The 16,730-nt window shown below is 53.2% G+C and overlaps 5 protein-coding genes and 3 non-coding genes across 8 annotated transcripts; 3 read left to right on the forward strand and 5 right to left on the reverse strand.

Moving 5' to 3' along the window:
* Positions 1-857: 857 nt before the first annotated feature.
* Positions 858-2,485, reverse strand: BO70DRAFT_178904 (putative APSES transcription factor Xbp1). The gene is made up of 3 exons (XM_025538425.1): positions 2,015-2,485; positions 1,685-1,958; positions 858-1,606 (listed from the first exon to the last, which is right to left on the reverse strand). Exons 1-3 carry the CDS (start codon positions 2,079-2,081, stop codon positions 1,111-1,113), a joined length of 837 nt encoding a protein of 278 aa, XP_025401845.1. The 5' UTR covers positions 2,082-2,485; the 3' UTR covers positions 858-1,110.
* A 3,888-nt stretch (positions 2,486-6,373) lies between these two features.
* BO70DRAFT_178931 (uncharacterized protein) lies at positions 6,374-7,034 on the reverse strand. Its single transcript, XM_025538426.1, has one exon. The coding sequence runs from the start codon at positions 6,947-6,949 to the stop codon at positions 6,431-6,433; it is 519 nt and encodes a 172-aa protein (XP_025401846.1). The 5' UTR covers positions 6,950-7,034; the 3' UTR covers positions 6,374-6,430.
* BO70DRAFT_427109 (uncharacterized protein) lies at positions 6,912-11,400 on the reverse strand. Its single transcript, XM_025547857.1, has 3 exons — positions 11,193-11,400; positions 11,050-11,140; positions 6,912-10,996 (listed from the first exon to the last, which is right to left on the reverse strand). Exons 1-3 carry the CDS (start codon positions 11,369-11,371, stop codon positions 7,121-7,123), a joined length of 4,146 nt encoding a protein of 1,381 aa, XP_025401847.1. The 5' UTR covers positions 11,372-11,400; the 3' UTR covers positions 6,912-7,120.
* Positions 11,401-12,653: 1,253 nt separating this feature from the next.
* Positions 12,654-14,759, forward strand: BO70DRAFT_331644 (uncharacterized protein). Its single transcript, XM_025540884.1, has 6 exons — positions 12,654-13,014; positions 13,230-13,346; positions 13,396-13,427; positions 13,481-13,598; positions 13,657-13,853; positions 13,910-14,759. The coding sequence occupies exons 1-6, from the start codon at positions 12,954-12,956 to the stop codon at positions 14,393-14,395; spliced, it is 1,011 nt and encodes a 336-aa protein (XP_025401848.1). The 5' UTR covers positions 12,654-12,953; the 3' UTR covers positions 14,396-14,759.
* A 119-nt stretch (positions 14,760-14,878) lies between these two features.
* Positions 14,879-15,021, forward strand: BO70DRAFT_t79. Its single transcript has one exon. It is a non-coding gene; the product is annotated as a tRNA-OTHER (tRNA).
* On the reverse strand, positions 14,893-15,330 carry BO70DRAFT_359756 (uncharacterized protein). The gene is made up of 3 exons (XM_025542610.1): positions 15,189-15,330; positions 14,966-15,133; positions 14,893-14,909 (listed from the first exon to the last, which is right to left on the reverse strand). Exons 1-2 carry the CDS (start codon positions 15,263-15,265, stop codon positions 15,034-15,036), a joined length of 177 nt encoding a protein of 58 aa, XP_025401849.1. The 5' UTR covers positions 15,266-15,330; the 3' UTR covers positions 14,893-14,909; positions 14,966-15,033.
* Positions 15,103-15,244, forward strand: BO70DRAFT_t80. Its single transcript has one exon. It is a non-coding gene; the product is annotated as a tRNA-OTHER (tRNA).
* Positions 15,331-16,311: 981 nt separating the features above from the next.
* On the reverse strand, positions 16,312-16,382 carry BO70DRAFT_t89. Its single transcript has one exon. It is a non-coding gene; the product is annotated as a tRNA-Gly (tRNA).
* Positions 16,383-16,730: the final 348 nt, after the last annotated feature.

Raw genomic sequence — 16,730 nt, forward strand, 5'->3', positions numbered from 1 at the left:
GTGGGACCTCGAGGCGTTTGATGGATGTGAGTGGATAGCAGTGGAATGTTGGGTGGAAATGAGTGGAGCCGCGGTGGATCTCGCGTCGCTTCTGACTCAGCAGGGCTCGGCCTTGTGGCCGATTTCCTGTCCGTCGGAACGAGCGAACCCCGATTTCTACCCCGAATTTCCTCCCCAAGATGCTTTTCTTCCCCGACTGGAGATGAATCCGATACTTGGCATTTGGCTTGGCAATAATGGACTGAGTTGCGTTGATCTGGGAATGACGTGGATAGAAGAAGAGCACGGGGTATTCGATTCGAGATCATCATAACAATTGTGTGTAGCAATTAACTAGATATTATCCTGTGACAGAACTGTCACTGTGGGTCACATGATTCCAGTCATGTGATCTGCCTCCCCCCACACATCCTCCCATTGGTCGAGATGGGGACGGTTACACAACCACCACGCCAAGAAGGATGTATCGAATTCCCCGCCCCTCTCAGCCATCCAACATGGCCAGATAGTTATGTCCAGAGCAGAGATTGCACTCCTTGTCAGATACAATGGTTATAACTACAATCTAGACAGCAAACGTGCTTTTCACTTTCTGGTTTATTAACGCCAAACTCCTAACATAAGAGAATCCAAGTACTGTTTTCCTTGACTGAACCTCCCACCAAAAGGCCATGAACAAAAGACACCCTCTCGCGCCAATAAGCCACGAAGAAAATAGAAGACGGATCCCCACTCGAAATGAGAACGAATGAAATACGGTGCCCGTTTAAAACAACACCGATGAATGCGAGAAGAAATCCCAAACCAGAACGTATGTGAAAATGAAAGAATGAATGTTTTTTTCCCGACTGATCCTCTCCACCAAGACGCCGGGTGACATGCTGTATTTTTTTTTTTTTTTGGATGCTTGATATGCTTTTGTGTATTGAGGGTGGGGAAGGGGGCAACAAAAACAAGAATGAACACAAGAATGACCAAGAACGACCAAGAATTGCAGACCCGAAATAAAAGGGAAGAGAGAAAAAGGTAAGTAATGGATGTAATGGTGGAAGAGAGAACACGTGAATCGCGGGATAGAAAAGACCCAGATGGGGAGGATACTCAGATAGATCAATTCACCTCCATCTCATCCCCAGCCTCCGATCCGCCGTCGCTCACACGTCCATGATCAACGGCTTCTCGCGGGCCCCGGCTCATCGTGATCAACATATCCGCCGCGTCCACATCCTCAACAGTCACTGGCGCCTTAAACACTGGAGCCCTGCGCAACAGCAAATGCTCCATGGCCGTGAGCAACGCTCGGGCTGCCCCACTGCGTTCCTCAAACAGCGCCGAGGGATCTTCACCCCTCTGCTTCAGCTTCTGCCGTGGGGAATGCGGATCGATCGTGCCGTTAGAGGAGCAGTCATCTTCCGATATGTCGACATAGACGTCGCTATCGGAATCTTCTTCAGGGGCAGCCTCGAGGTCATCGATCATCGTCCACGGAGTCGCCATACCGGTGTCGATATCGTCGGTCAGGGAGGGCGAGGCAGTGATGCGACTCGTGGCATCCGTGCTGCGCCTTCTGGCGGTGTTGATCGCGGTGAAGCCGTTCGAGTTGGAACTGTTACTTGGAGAGACACAACGTGAGACCCAGGGGATGAACGTGGATGGGATCTGGTAGGGTGAGGGGTAGGAATACCTTTCCTCATCTCTAGGACTGGAGCTGGGGGCTGGGGTTGGAAGGTACTGCGGTCTGTCTTGCGAGCCCAGCTCCATGCTGCGGAAGGTCCGGGATAGAAACGTGGCACGCTCGACGGCCTTCTTAGGTATGCGATAGTTACCGAAGTCTTTGTGGCCCTTAGGGATGCAAATTGAGGGGAAGTCGGTACCGAAGACCGGGGTGAGGGCGTGGCGGATCTTCCAGCAGAAGGTCGCAGCGAGCTCTCTGGCGGCCTCCCATGGCACCCAGTATCCTAAGCATTCATCGTTAGTGGTTGCGGCTGGTATGGGTTGGAGGCAGCGTGGGTACCTTGTCCGAGAAGGTTGCCGCCCGTGATGCTATAGCTGATCCGTGCTAGGTCCAGGTTTTGTCTCATCGCCTTCGCGGGCTCGGTCTATACCCGTTAGCTTTGGTGGACTATAAGATGGGATGCCATGCACCTTAGGCTTATCGCAGGCCCTGAAGATGTGCGTCGTTCGGACGAGCCCGATGTTGTAGTCCCATATCACTACCCACGTTTTGTCTTTCCCGGGTACCTGGAACGTGTAATGGAACACTATCCGGTCAGCGTGCGTTGTGTGGGGATGGTTGGCTGGCTCACCTTCGAGGACTTCCCGTCCCGTACCCTCCGTTAACAGTCGCTTCTTGCTCTTATAGGGGATACGGGATGGATAATTCCCAATATTCCGAGATGGATACATGTTGAACTCCCGATGGATCCTCTCCAGCTCCTCGCTCCGTTCCTCGCAGGGAGGATATCGCACCTCGCCATAGGTTTCACGATTCACGAAGACTGGCTGGTCTGAAGCCTTCGACTTACCACCAGACATCTTCTTGGTGTCCTTCTGCTTTCTGGGACCCTTCTGTCTGGGATCCTTCGACCTCTTGCCGATGGGCGACCGAGGTGGCGATCGGGAGGGCAGCGAGCTCGACGATCTCGTCATGGGAGGAGTTGACGACCTTCGGTCAAGACGAGGACGAGTATTCATGGAGTTAGGGAAGGGAAGCTCCAAGGAAGGAATAGGGTCATCAGGCTCAGTCGGATTGACCAAGGAGGATATCGATATGCGCGTCATCATGGTGAAGTATTCGAGGAAGCAGGGAAGGAAAGCGATGAAGAAAGAAAAGTGACAGGTACAAGAACTGAGGAAGCAGGAGGGAGAAGTGAACCGGGAGAAGAGAAGAATGAGAGATGAAGATGGGGTGGAAAGGAAGAACGAGAAGAGAAGAGAGAAGAGAAGAGAGAAGAGAAGAGAGAAGAGAAGAGAGAAGAGAAGAGAGAAGAGGGTTGAAATAGTGCAAGCAGAGACAGGCAGCGACAAGAAGCCAACCGTTTTGGGCAATATGGAGGTTCAAGATTGCAGCGATTGGTGTGCAGGAAGCTGTATGGGAGGTTGGGCCCAGGTCCCAGTGACTAGTCAAAGAAATAAAGAAAGCCCCCATTTCGTCCGGATTTATCTAGAGCGGTCCCATTCGGGTCCAAGCCAGCGGCTGGCACCAGTCTGCTTCCAGACGTTCGGCCAGATGTCTTGGATGCCCGTATGGTACTTTCAGACAGTCCCGTTCACCGGTCTGGCGAATCCTGGCGAAGAGCCCAGGCATGGTCAGTCCTGCTGGCCACGGGAGATCCCCCAGATGTCATTTTACATCCCTGCTGCCGTTCCATTAGGGCCAGACGATCACTTTTGACAGTGTGGGTCTTAATCCGGGGACGGGAAATAAAATAAAAATAAAAATAAAAATAAGCGGTCTCGCCAGATACGCAGGGAACCGTCTTCTGCAGCTACAGAATATCAAAAAGCCAGAAAGGCAGTAGACCCCGCTTCTTCAACTCTGCTGGGGCTGGAAGTGAAGATTCTGGACAACGGGCCTTCGTTCCATACCAGAGTCTTTCGAAATGCACGCCCATTGCCCGCAGTCCGTGCAGACGAACTGAAAAGGGGGTGTGAGTCCAGAAAAACCTAAACGGGTGTCTACAGGCCACCTTCGCTGTCCTCGTCTGACGTCTGTCGGTTCGACACCTTGACGTTTGCCATTCTTGGCTCTGTGGATTTTGAATCGGAAGCAACCGTGGCTCCGTCGCTGTCAGAACTCGAAAAGCCGAGTATCTTGCTTATAACGGTGAAGAGCACTGCTGTATGAAAGATAGAAACCCGAGGCGGGAGGCTACAGCGTAGGCGGCCAATCAGTCACGGATCGGATTCCTTTGCCTGGCGGTCGAAAAGAAGTACGTCGTACGGTTTCAAGGCCATAATCCCGACATTACATGACATGGGGACCAGAAAGCGATGCCCCCCAAGAACGAACCCCGAATGCCTTTTTTTTTTTTTTTGTTTTTTTTGCTTGCCACTCTGGATGGCAGACAGCCTCAGCAAGTCAGAGAGTTGCATAGCCAGTTCAGGCATCGACGCCATCCGCACGCCAGTGGTGGTGTTTCACCTCCGACGGTCTGGCCGCGCAATCCGCCCAGCCATGCGCTCTGTACTCGCTGTCTGGGAAAGTCTGAACCCCGGTAGGGACGCCGAATCGCAGACTGCGGAGCATAGAAAAACTTATTGATCCTTCGCGAACGTTCGATGGTCCACTGTGGCGGCTTCACAGTAGTCCTCGTCTCACATGTTGTTGGCAGGAGCCTGGGGTTCTCTGCTACTGTTTTCTTTCGATAGTCTGCGTGTAGCGGAGGGACGGGGAGACAGAACAGCTCGCTGGGAAATATCGTGAAAGAGAATGGGGCCTATGACAATGTAGTCAACGGTCCAGACCAGTAAAAGGAGGTCTGAGAATGAGAATGTTCCATACAATGAACTGGGCAGGACTGGACAAAGCCCTGCCGATAAGGTGCTGGGGCTAGTTGAAAGGATCAAGAACGGTGTTCCGTCCGGCTTGCTTGGCCACTATGGTGGCCGACCCTGGCGCTGGCTGCGCAATTGTAGCTCTGGGTTGTTGGTTGCACAGCCGCCACCTCTCCTCAGCCAGAGGCAGAGACGGTGTAGAAGTAGAGAGTCATGATTCCTGTGTTCCAATGCAGTCTCGAGGGGGGAGTCTTGATATTTGCATCTCTCTTGCTTCTCCCGTCGGACCAGTGGATTGAGTCATTGGCTAATGGCCATTAATTATCAATCGCTCAATTGACAGCACCGATGGAACGGACGATCTGCAGCTAGCATCTTCTTGTCGCCTGAGGTGCTTGGCCAATCCACACTCTTGCGGGTGCCGAAGAGATATCGACAGCACCATCTGTCCTGACGTCCCAAACATAATTAACGGTTGAGTTGAATGGATATCATGACCAAACAAAGTTCTCCCTCTTCGCCCCCCCCCCCTTCCCCCCGGCGCCAGCCCGGGGGGTTTCGATCTGTAATTGGGCAGATGCCCCATTCCATCATCAAACGTCATGCACGTGCCCAACCCCCTCCCTCAAGGGCAAATCGACGTATGCCCAAATCAAAAGCTCTCGCTCACCAACGTCATGGCATCATGACATCATGGCACCAGGTATTGGCACTTGCCCAATGCCAGTGAGGGGACGGGTCTTGGCTATTCCCACTTGCATGAAGGGGAGAGGAGAAGACAGAGGAGAAGAATGAGGCAGTTACTATACTTTACCTCCCGCGCAACTCCCAGTCCTGTATCACCTTACTGGCATCAACAACATGTAAACCAAATGAGATACCACCCGAATACAGTCTTTGTAACAGGACCGGAGGGGACTTTGATGGCACGTGGGGGTTGTGACCAACCCACTCCACACTCATTCGACTGCCAGCCCGCCAGACATCCAGCTATACATCCATCCATTTACTCTGTATTCACCCGTATTTATTTATGCATACATTCATTGAAATAAAGAACCCAGGACCCTCGAACCCAATCTGATCGGATCTGGATCTGGATCTGGATCCACTCTGCTGATGGCGCATATCACGCATGGCCAATCAGTAGCCCACCTACCCCACCCAGTAGTTAGTTATACCAGTCTATCTACCTACTATAAGCAACGCCCCCTCCCCCTCCTTTGAATGTCCGGACACCTGGACCCACTCAGAGCGTCCGAGACAAGGTCCAACAAGAAGACACTTATCCGTATCTACATCAACATCTACATCCACACCCTGTTAGCGGTGATAGCGATGATAGCGGTGGTAGCGGTGATAGCGATGGTTTAGTCGTCTTGCCATAGCCGTGACCGCCCGGGTATCTCAGCTGGGATCAGAACACCGGTACTTTTCTATTTTAGTTCTGATCTGACAGACGAAAAAGACCACTCGGCTTTTAGACACCTAAGTATAAGAGTAGGCGTGATACTGAATGATACTGCAGCCGAGCAAAATCCACCCCCCAAGTAGTAGTAGTAGTAGTAGTAGTAGTAGTAGTAGTAGTAGTAGTAGTAGTAGTAGTATTAGTAGTAGTAGTATTAGTATTCGTAGTAGCAGCAGCAGCAGCAGCAGCAGTAACCCCCCCCCCCAAGCAACCACAATTATCCCATATCCCATGAATCAACCAATCCAAACCAACCACTCCTTCACGATCCCCCATTCTCTCCTGCACACATCTCCACTCCCACTCTCCACCGTCCACACAGCCAGACAGAAACACTCATTCATACCCATAGCAACCGCATACAACATACAAAAACACACATACTAAGTAAAGAAGCAATCATTGACAGATACACAGCGTCCCATCCTGCCATGCCGCACAGCACGAAAGGCTTCAGTCTCATGTTCATTGTTCATGTCTGTCTGTAACAATATCAGTATACTCGCCACCGCTGCGGTGTCGGATTGTCTGGTGCGGTGTGGATTGTCTGTTGCGGTGTGGAGGTGTGGAGGTGTGGAGGTGTGGCGAGGGACGACAGATGCTGGGTTTGGGATGGGGATCGGGATGGGGATTGGGATTGGGATTGGGATTGGCGCGCAAGAACTGACCCCTGCAAGTAGCCATGGAACAAACTTCACCGGTCTTTAGTGCCGGGGAGGAGGGCAGGGATGAGCAGGGGTCGGAGGTCGGAAATGAGTTGCGACGATGCACGGGCGTGGTGACAGAGGAGAAGGGGAAGGGGAAGGCCAAGGGCAAGGGAAGGGGGGGGGTGTAACTGAAAGGGAACACAGGATGGCGTACTTTTGGAGTGGAAGGTGGGAATGGCATGTTTGAGGTTTCAATTGGGTCGGGGGATGGAGGGAAGACTGAAGATGATAAAGCGGATGATGAATCAATTGTATTCCCAAATAACGACGCATACATGCATTAAGTGATGCCTGATATAGCTGGAATGGAACACGCAACCAATATTCCCCAGAAACGCCAGACCCCCGGCCATGCCATCCGTCCATCCTGCCACCCTATTGTCTGCGGAAAATGGCCATCCCAAAGTAAGTGAGTCATGAAGTGAAAGGAAAGAAAAAGATTGCAACATCAATTGCCAAAGGTCCAGCCGCCGTTCAGACGCAGCCGCTGTCGCTCAGCCAGATCGCGCCGGATCTCGTCCTGCGTCAGTCCATCGGCCCCCGACCAGTTCGCGCTGCTCGTGCGGTCGCGGAACTTCTTCACCCTCTTGTCCGACTTGAACGTCTCCTCCAGGGAGAACGGCGCGATGGGCCCGAAGATCGAATCCACCTCCATGCCCTCTTGCTGCCGCAGCAGGGAGTCCAGCTCCTTGGCCTGCGCCCACTTGGGCACCGGAAGCATCTCCGCGTCCGAGTCTTCGTCCTCGCTGTCCGTCGCAATCTCGGGAAGGTTGATGTTCTCGCCGTTCGGGTAGTTTGGCGACTCCTTCACCGGCGCTTTCTGCGACGCACTGGGCGCGGGTGTCCGATGCGCTGCGGGCTGTGGGGCCGCTTCCGCGAAGGGAATCTTGCCGCTGGTGTACTTGGCCATATCGAGCGGGTGTCCGGGCCGCGGCGCTTGGGCCGTCTTGAAGATCGAGGACCCCGGCTGGTGTGCCGCAGACGTTTGTCCATGTCCAAAGATGGAGGGCTTCGTAGTTACACGGTCAGCAGAGCTCAATGTCAGCTTCAAAGGCGTACCACTCACCTTGCGGATGTTTGACTGGCGGATCGGCGGAGCCATTGCCGGTCGCATGGAAGACATGCGACTTTGCTCGTCCTCTGTCCTCCGGCGCTTGGACTCGCCCGCGGGCTGCATCGTAGCCGTCTTGGGTGCCGTGGGCCGGTGGCTGGTCTCCTCTTCAAGGCCTCTCTTGGGCGGCTTGGCGGGATTCGGCTGGGGCGGGTTAATCGACCGGTTGAATGGCTGGATGGATCCCAGTCGCGAGGCCGGTCGAGCTGCTCCGAGAGGAGCCTCGGGCTGTTGGCTTCCTTGTCTTTCGAGTCGTCGTTGGTTCTCCAGGCGCCGCTTCTCGATGGCCTGCATGTGGGCAGCCTTCTTGGGATCTTCAGCGGCAAGTCGCTCCCGTCGCTCAGCCTCCGCCCGACTGCGCATCTCCTGACGACGAGCCTCCTCTTGTTGCTGTGCCGCCCGCTTCCGCTCCAACTCGCGTCGTTGTTCCTCCCGGCGCCTGGTCTCGCGTTCCTCCTGCTCTCTCTTCCGCTCACTGGCAAGCTGGGCTTTCCGTTGTGTTTGGCTGGACACGGAGCTCTTGAAGCTGCTGTTCGAAGACGCGGTATGCAGGGAGTTGTTGCTTGCCTTTTTCTTAAGGGTCGGTGGCTTCGAAGCCGAGGCTGGCGTTGGTGCGGGCACACTGGACTCACGGGTGCTGGAGGGTACCTGAGACGCCAGTGGCATTTGCCGGGACAGAGCGCTGCCGACACGGATGGACACGGGCTGGGGTTTCGGTTTCTGGAGCTCACGGGCAGGCTTCAGACGACGCTCATTCTGCTTCGCAGCCTGCTGTTGCGAGGGAGCTAGGATCTTGGGGCCGGCCTCGGCAGTAGTTTCGGGTTCCTTGGATGGTTTCTGCAGTTGTGGTATCTTTTGCGAGGTTGATGGCTCGGCCGGTGCACGAGCTTCATATTCAGCAGTCTGCTTCTCCTGAGCCGTCCTGAGTTTCATGGCTTTCTGTTTCTCCAGTTGTCGGGATTTTTCGGCCTGCTCCTCTTCCCGCTGGCGGTCTTCAAGCTCCTTCTGTCTGCGCTTCTCCTCTCTCTCGGTAGAGCTCCGGGTCCGGCGACCCTCCTGGCGCGGAGGACTCGGGGGCTGGGTAGACTGCGGTCTTTGGACACCGGCGTGGCGATCGGTCTCCAGGCGTCCTTTATGCCGCAATCTCGGTGCCTCCGGAGAGGAAGCTTCCATCCTCGCGGCTGCTGCAACACCACCGGTGTTCGTAAACAGTCCCTTGGCGGATTTCACGATAGACTGCAGCCTCGACTTGGATGCACTGAGTGGGCCATCATAGCGTTCTGCGGGAGAGCCGACTGGGGTCGTCGACAACTGGGAGTCAATGTTCGCGGACGCACTCTTCTGGTGATTAGGCCGCTGAGGTGATGAGTATACCGGTGTCGAGGACTTGTCACGGGCCGTATCTGAGGTTTGCTTCGAGCTGGTCGTCGGCGCCTCTGCATCCAAGTCGCGGGCCCGATCAACAAAGGAACGATCTTCGTCTGCGACGCGGGCTGCCTTGGCACCTGAATGCTTGCTCATGCTGTCTTTCTGGCTCGTTCGGGGGTTTGGTTTGTACGGCGAGTTCAACGGTTTGATCCAATCATCATCGGCAGTGGGCTCAAGAGCAGGTGGGGTTTCACGGAGTTTCTGGTTGGACGCCTCCTGCTTGGCATCAGGCTTGACGGTGGGAAGCTCGGGATATGTCACTTGAGCGGTCGACACGCCAGAGGCGGAAGGAATAGACTTTGTCGGTCGCGACGGCTGGAGCTTGCCCAGCATGCTGATCTTCTCATGCAGAAGCTGGGTTGACGACTTGGTGTGGAGCTTGCTGGCCCTGGTATCTGCATCGGATTCCTCCTCGGGGGCGTCCTTCTTATCGTCTAAATCCATCTTGTCATCGTGCACATCCTCCGAAGCGTTCTGCGTCGTTCTACGTCCCCCGGTCTGTCTGCCCAGGTAGCCTCCGGTGTTGCTCGGCTTGGCAAAATCAAGATGGCTCGTGCGAGAGACCCTCGAGCCTCCCAAGCTTTTCTTCATCAACGGCTCGCGTGCCGGGAGCGATGCGAAACTCAGACTGCTCTTGCGAATCGGCGGCCGTACCGGGGAGACATCCGAAGGCGAGCCCATGTCATCAAGACTATCGAGGGCCATATCGTCTTTCTCATCATCGTCTTCCTGCACGGGTTCGGACTGCGCAGTGGGCGTCTTCGCAGGCGATGCCATTTCCACCTCTTTCGGCTGTGGTTCTGGTGCCGACTGTTTAGGCTTTGATTCGCGTCTGGGCTTGAGCTGGGGCGAGGGCTCGGGTTCTTTCTCGTGCTCAGGCTCTTGTTCAGACTCGGACTCTTGCTCGGATTCTTGCTCGGATTCGGGTTCTTGTACAGTCTCAGGCTCGGGTGCGGGCGCGGGTACGGGTGCGGGTGTTTCTTCGGGTTTCGACTCGGACTCATCTTCAAGTGCTGGCTCGAGTTCTGGCTCGGGCATAGCTTCCTCGAGTTCTGGCTCGGGCTTATCCTCGTGTGCTGGCTCAATTTCTGCTTGGGGCTCATTCTCGGGCTGTCGGTCCGGCATGGGACTGTCTTCAGGCTCCGGCTCCGCATCTGAAACGAGCTCTGGTTCCTTTGTGCCCACAGGTTTTGGCGTATCCGGCTGCTTCTGGGGGGAACTAGCTTGAGCAGTTCGCTTGGGGGGCGACGCAACGGTAACAGGTTCAGCCGTTTCGCCGCGCTGGCGCACGTCTTCCTGAGCGGAATGGAACGAATCCCTTGTAGCGCGACGGTCTTCTTGTGGTTCCTGCATCGGTTCTTCGGTCTCGATGGGCGCTAGATCCATGGGCTGAGTGGAGGACTGAGACTCAGGCTGCACTTGTGTCAGCACAACATCATCGTCTTCTTCATCGTCGTCCTCTTCCTCCGGCATGCCATGGTATCCTGAGTCCGTGTTGAACTGCGGGAAGGAGTTCAGGTTTTGGCTCAAATCTGGGTACCGGGGCTGAGTCGCGGTTTCTGTCGTTTCCTTGGTTTCCGTAGTTTCCGTGGGTTCTTCTGCTTCTTCGGTTTCCTCGGTTTCCACCGTGGTGGGCGGAGCTGTGGTTGCAGCTGCGGTCGCAGCAGCGGGTCTCGTGGGGGAGCGTTGAACCGCCGGACTGTCACTAGACTTGTTTTCCAGTTTGCCTTCCAATTTATTTTCCGACTTGGTGTTGTGCGCGGATGAAAATATCTCACTCAGAGGCTAGGGATAGTCAGCAAAACCCAGACACTAGCCAGGAAGCAGTTTCAACGTACCACTCGAGATTCATTCGCATCACGCTTTCGCACCGTGCGCGGAGTTTTACCTCGTAGCTTCCCGGGGGTCTTGAAGACATCTGTGATATTGCTATGGGGGAGTGAGCATTTGCAGATGTGTGGGATCAGAAGGCGCAACGCACAGTTGGTTGTTGGAGAAGATCTCGGACATGTGCTCGTTCAGCCAATCCATCTCATGGCGCACTGGGTATTCCACTTCTTCCATTTCCTGGTCGACCAGCTGCATGAAGTTTTCCTTTTCGGCGGAGATCCACGCTGCAGAGCCTACAGGCTTCTGCGCCCTCGCGCCTGCCGCGGCCATGGTGATGTAAACAAAGGCGATCGGTGGCGGGTTCGTCAAGTGCGCATTAAACGGGGAAGATAGATGAAGGGCAAAAAGTCCCGACCTAGATAATAGCGAGGGGCAACGATGGGGACATCGAAGAGTGGCGTGCAGGCGGTGGGCGTTGAAAGTCGAGTGGGCTGAGATCGCCTTGTCGTCGGGAGTCGAGCATCAAAACATCGGCAACGCGTGAGTCCCGCCCTGACACGTGACCCGTGCATCACTCGCTGCCTGGCAGGCCAGGCACCAACTTCGCTCTCGCGTCCACTACGGCTGACAGTTTCGATCAAAGATGTTTGTTTTGATATCCCCGACAGCTTGGCTCTGCAGACTGCGGAGACTTGAGCGGTTTGTTTCACTTGCACTAGTCTACTCTGGATAGTCTTTGCTTCACGCGCAGAGACCATGCCTTGGTGCCTGGTCAGGCCACCATTCTGTACCTAGGTTGGACCGTTGAAAAGCACACGGGATTGGATTGCCTTGACCAGCAAAATGGACACTGAGACCATTGTGATGTCACGCTGAAAGCCACCCGGCTATGCTACATAGAAATGATGCGAACCCAAAGTGCCATTACTTACCAAGACGATCTGAGCTGTCGCAGCGTTCAATCTCCAATCTGCCTATCTATCAAACTGGACTGGACGGTATCACCATCACGAAAGACACCAGATCCAGTCTGTCCTCCACTGTAGACTCGGTCCTTCCCCCGCGGGCGACAGTGCGCATCAACCAGAATCATGAGCTGGCAGTGACATCATCCCCGCTCCCGGGAGTTGTACGAGGTGTGCGCAGCCAAGTCCTGGGAAATGGTGACGGAAGTGTAAGATGACCGTTGTCTTACTGGGACAGGCGTAGGGGACACAGGCCGGAGTATTGCTCAAGGAGCTCCTGCGCCCCGTGTGTGGGTGTTTCAATCCACGGAATCTGCATGGGAGAACCACTGCTGGGTGCAGTAGAGTACACGAGGTATAGCCTCGGACTGGGATGGATACAATGGAGTCGGCGTCTAGGCTCCTGTGTACAGACCACCCCTTGCATAAGGCCACACCGTTTCAGCGATTGAAGATACACAATAGATAGATAGCGACACGACGAGGACAACGATTGCAAAGGGCAATGTAGCAGTGTAGGGAACTAAAAGTTAGTCCGAACCTCCCGCCCATCACATGTCGCCAAAGGCCGGCGGGCCCTGCCGTTCGGCGCAGAAAGGCCAAAGAAGGCGCGAGAAAAGCAAGCAAGCAAGCAGCAACGCAGCACACGACATTGCATCACCCTCTGTCTCTCTCACTCTCCTATCCACTTCCTTCTTCCCTCTCGCTTCTCTCTTGTTTCTCCTCCCTCACATCCCCCACCCCCGCCGACCAGCCCTCGACTCTCTTGCTCTTCTTTTCTTCCCGCGGTCGTTATCTTTCATCTTCTCCTGTATTATTTAATTTCAGACGATTAGCCCCCTGAACCGCGCCCAGCCCCGACGCCTACCTCTGATCTTTCTGACCCGAGATTCCTCGAAAGCTTCCGATTACCCACACACAAACACACAAACACACAAACCTTCGCCATGGCTGACGTGACCTACCCCGACACAAATGGCCACAGTAAGGTACGAGAAACAAGAAGACGTTCTTTGTTGGAAAAGGATATGAAAGCTGACCGTTTCTTGTCCCTAGTTCCGAGTCTCCCACACACATTCCCACTGGCTAGGTTACACGGACTGACCCCGATCCTCCTTCACTTAGGCGCTGTTGCAAATGGTAAATACCTGACCTCGCCAACCCGTGTTTTCCGCTCGGGGGAGAATGTGCAGCGAAACAATTGGTCTAACAGTCACGTTCAGGCCCCATCGCCGATAACATCAAATCCGAGGCCTCCCGCACCGGTCAAGAATTCCGCGAGTTGAAGAATGCCAGATTTACCCCCTCGTCCACCACTGCGACCGGTCAACCATTGACTTGTATGTGATGCCACGACCCAGAACCACGCTCTCCACTAATCCATGCCAGACTACCACTCTTTGCTGTACAGCCTTTTGAGCGTGAGTGATCGATGATGCCGCCAGCGCGAAACAAGCCTAATTCATTGTTACAGTGGGAGCAACCACGAGCCACCGCCGCCTCCTTCGCGAGCGTTATCACATTCATCTTTGCCGCCCGTTACCTTCCTCTCCTCCGTTGGTTCTTCAAGTTCATCTATGTGGTTCTCGGATGTAGGTTCATCGGGCTTGCACCATGCATCAACGCGTTAATACTGATCCGATATACTAGTCACTGCTGTCGCGGAGGTAGGTGGCCGGCTTGTCCTATCCCAGAGCGTCGTGAGCTCTTTCCGGCCCCGCAAATACTATACCGTGCCCAAGGAAACCATCGAGGCTGTTCTGGAGGATCTTGAGCAGCTCATCGACTTCATCCTCATCGAGTTCCAGCGCGTTCTGTTCGCCGAGAACATCGTCCACACCATCGCTGTATGTCCAAACCTGATAACGGCTCGCGCAATTGTCGGTACTAATCTCATACATAGTCCTTCTTCGCCGCCTTTGCCGCCTACTGGCTCATCAAGTTCCTTCCGTTCTGGGGACTGTCTCTGATTGCTGTCACTATCGCCTATATGGGACCTCTGGTCTACATTAACAACCGCGAAGTCATTGATGCCCACATTGAGCATGCGCAGGGTGTTGTGAACGCTCAGGCCCACCAGCTGAAGGGTCTTGCCGAGGAGCGCACTGCCCATGCCACGGGTGTTGTGAGGCAGTACGTCGACGACTACAGCGCCAAGGCCCAGGGATATATGCGTCGTTCCGCCTCCCCCGAGATGGCCAAGGTGTCCAGCCCCGTCATCAAGAAGGAGCCTGAGACCGAGCCCGAGATCAAGACCACGGACTTCCCGGAAGCCCCTAAGGACGAGCCCAAGGAGGTTCCCGTGCTGGACACGCCGAAGGCAGAGCCTGTGGAGTCGATCGAACAGGCTGTTCAGAATGTGGAGACGGAGCCTCTTCTGGCTGCTTAAAGAGTCCATGTCTCGGCCTGATGCTGCTGATGCAGTGACAGGCAGCTGGTTGTGGAGCTGGTGTGAGCGCCGCGGGTTCTGCTTGATAGCTACGGCATATAGGATGGATTAGGTTTGTGTATGATGACAATCGGTATGATTCGTTTGGAGAGCTTGCGGGAGTTTTCTCTTCTGTCCTTTCCGGCTGAATGTGAATTAGTAGTTTTTCTGCACTCTTCAAATTGCACTCTCCGTATGACTTGATCTGATGGTGTAGAAATTGGCGGGTGTTCCAGGGAGCCCAAGCAGGTCTTGATGATAGGATTGTAGTTGTGTATTCTTGCGATGGCTGATTACATTGCTTCGCCTGTGTTTACAAGAAACCCAAGGCATATATACTACAAAGAGGTCCTACATTTCGCGGTCCAGGCCGATTTCTTTTTTTCTCGCGCGTATGTCCGTAGATCTCTCTTATATCTGTGCTAGAGATACTTAGACGTCACCGCCCGGATGGTCTAGTGGTATGATTCCTGCTGTAAGTTGCCATGCTTCTATGATACCTCCTAAAACAACCACTAATAACAACACCAGTTGGGATCCCAAGTCTTAAATGCAGGAGGCCCCGCGTTCGAATCGCGGTTCGGGCCTGTTCTTTTTTTTCATATGCCACATAACATCTGCAAACCTCTCTTGTATTGCCTGATAGAGCAAACACTTACATCATCAATGCCCGGATGGTCTAGTGGTATGATTCCTGCTGTAAGTTACCATATTACTATTACACTTTCAAAACAACAACTAACAACAACACCAGTTGGGATCCCAAATCTTAAATGCAGGAGGCCCCGCGTTCGAATCGCGGTTCGGGCCTGTCTTTTTTTTTAGGCCCATACTTATTCTAAGTTTTACACTTGGTTATTTAGTTTCCCTTGTGGTAATAACTAGGTAGATACCTATGTGTGTAGATTTTAAGTCTTCTTTCCAGAAGGTATTACATAGCTCACATCTCCTAGTGGATGAATGCTATTATAGACTCTCGGGTTGATATGAACTAGACCCCCTCCCCTGAGGCGTGCAGAGTAGAGAGTAGAGCGGTAAACAACTTGATAAGCAACTGAACTTTACATTACATACAGTGAATATTGGAACAGATGATGTGAACATGTGGAATAATATAAAGGTAGGAGGGGAAAACAATAACTATGGACTGGACATGTGATGTAAGTAAGGTAGTAAATAGCTGACATGTCACACTGTATCAATGATGCTCCAAGTGAATATCAAACCCCGCTACGTATCTTTCTTTGTCGATATACTACTGCCTGCCTAGAGTACTGTTTGCCGGCTCGTACAAATGAATAGGCAGGCACACGGCATATGCTGGAAGATGTTTTATTTTTTTCAATCTGCCTCGATCATATTCTAGAATATGTGGACCCTGCAACATGATATTCCATATACCGTCGGATAATACAGACTAGCGACGAGCCCCTTAAGGTAGCAGACAGACTACTCACTTATATCGATGCCGACATTCGTGCGCTCAATGGGAAGGAGATAACGGTACCACAGTAACATGGACCCAACTCATGAACGTTGGTTATATTTGCTAAAATTGATAAGGCTGGATAAGATCAAAGGTGTCCAGGGCCATATATCTCATCCCTGGCCAGCAAACAGGGAGTATCTGGATTATGTTACTGACGATAGAGATACACGCTATTGGCGACCATGTGTTGGCCAGTCAATAAATCCTTGGAGCATTGGGCAGCACATCAAAGCAGCTGCTAGCCCAGGTTCCGGGGACGCTCCATTATTGGATAATCTACGGAGTACAAGGGCACTAATTGTACGGAGTTAACCGGCTGGAAAGTCAAAAATTGCGTGGATAGATGGAAGGGGGAAAGAAAAACAAAACCAAAAAATAGAAATTGAATTGCATCATCCGTGAATCGAACACGGGCCTCATCGATGGCAACGATGAATTCTACCACTAGACCAATGATGCTTCTTGATGTAATGAGGCGTCATTTTTAAACCCTTGACCCAAATAATAGGGGAACCAGCGCAGGTTTACGATTTCTTATATTCGCAACTCTACTTCTTAATCATTGACCTTTGGAGATGGAATCCCTTTAATGTAAACTAGCTATCTTCGACAGTATTCCGGTCAAGCTTGATCTTCATCAATTCACCCGCGAGTTGGCGTTTTTCTTTTGAGTGGTTTTCTATGGACGGTACGGGTTGGGTATATATAATATCAGATCCCAGCCCATGTGTGACGAATAAACAACCCCGACCTCGCAGCACGATAGCATATGACACAATTGAGACAAACAAACAAACAAACAAACAT

The sequence above is a fragment of the Aspergillus heteromorphus genome (genome assembly GCF_003184545.1).
Source record: "Aspergillus heteromorphus CBS 117.55 chromosome Unknown BO70scaffold_5, whole genome shotgun sequence".
Lineage (NCBI taxonomy): Eukaryota > Fungi > Ascomycota > Eurotiomycetes > Eurotiales > Aspergillaceae > Aspergillus > Aspergillus heteromorphus.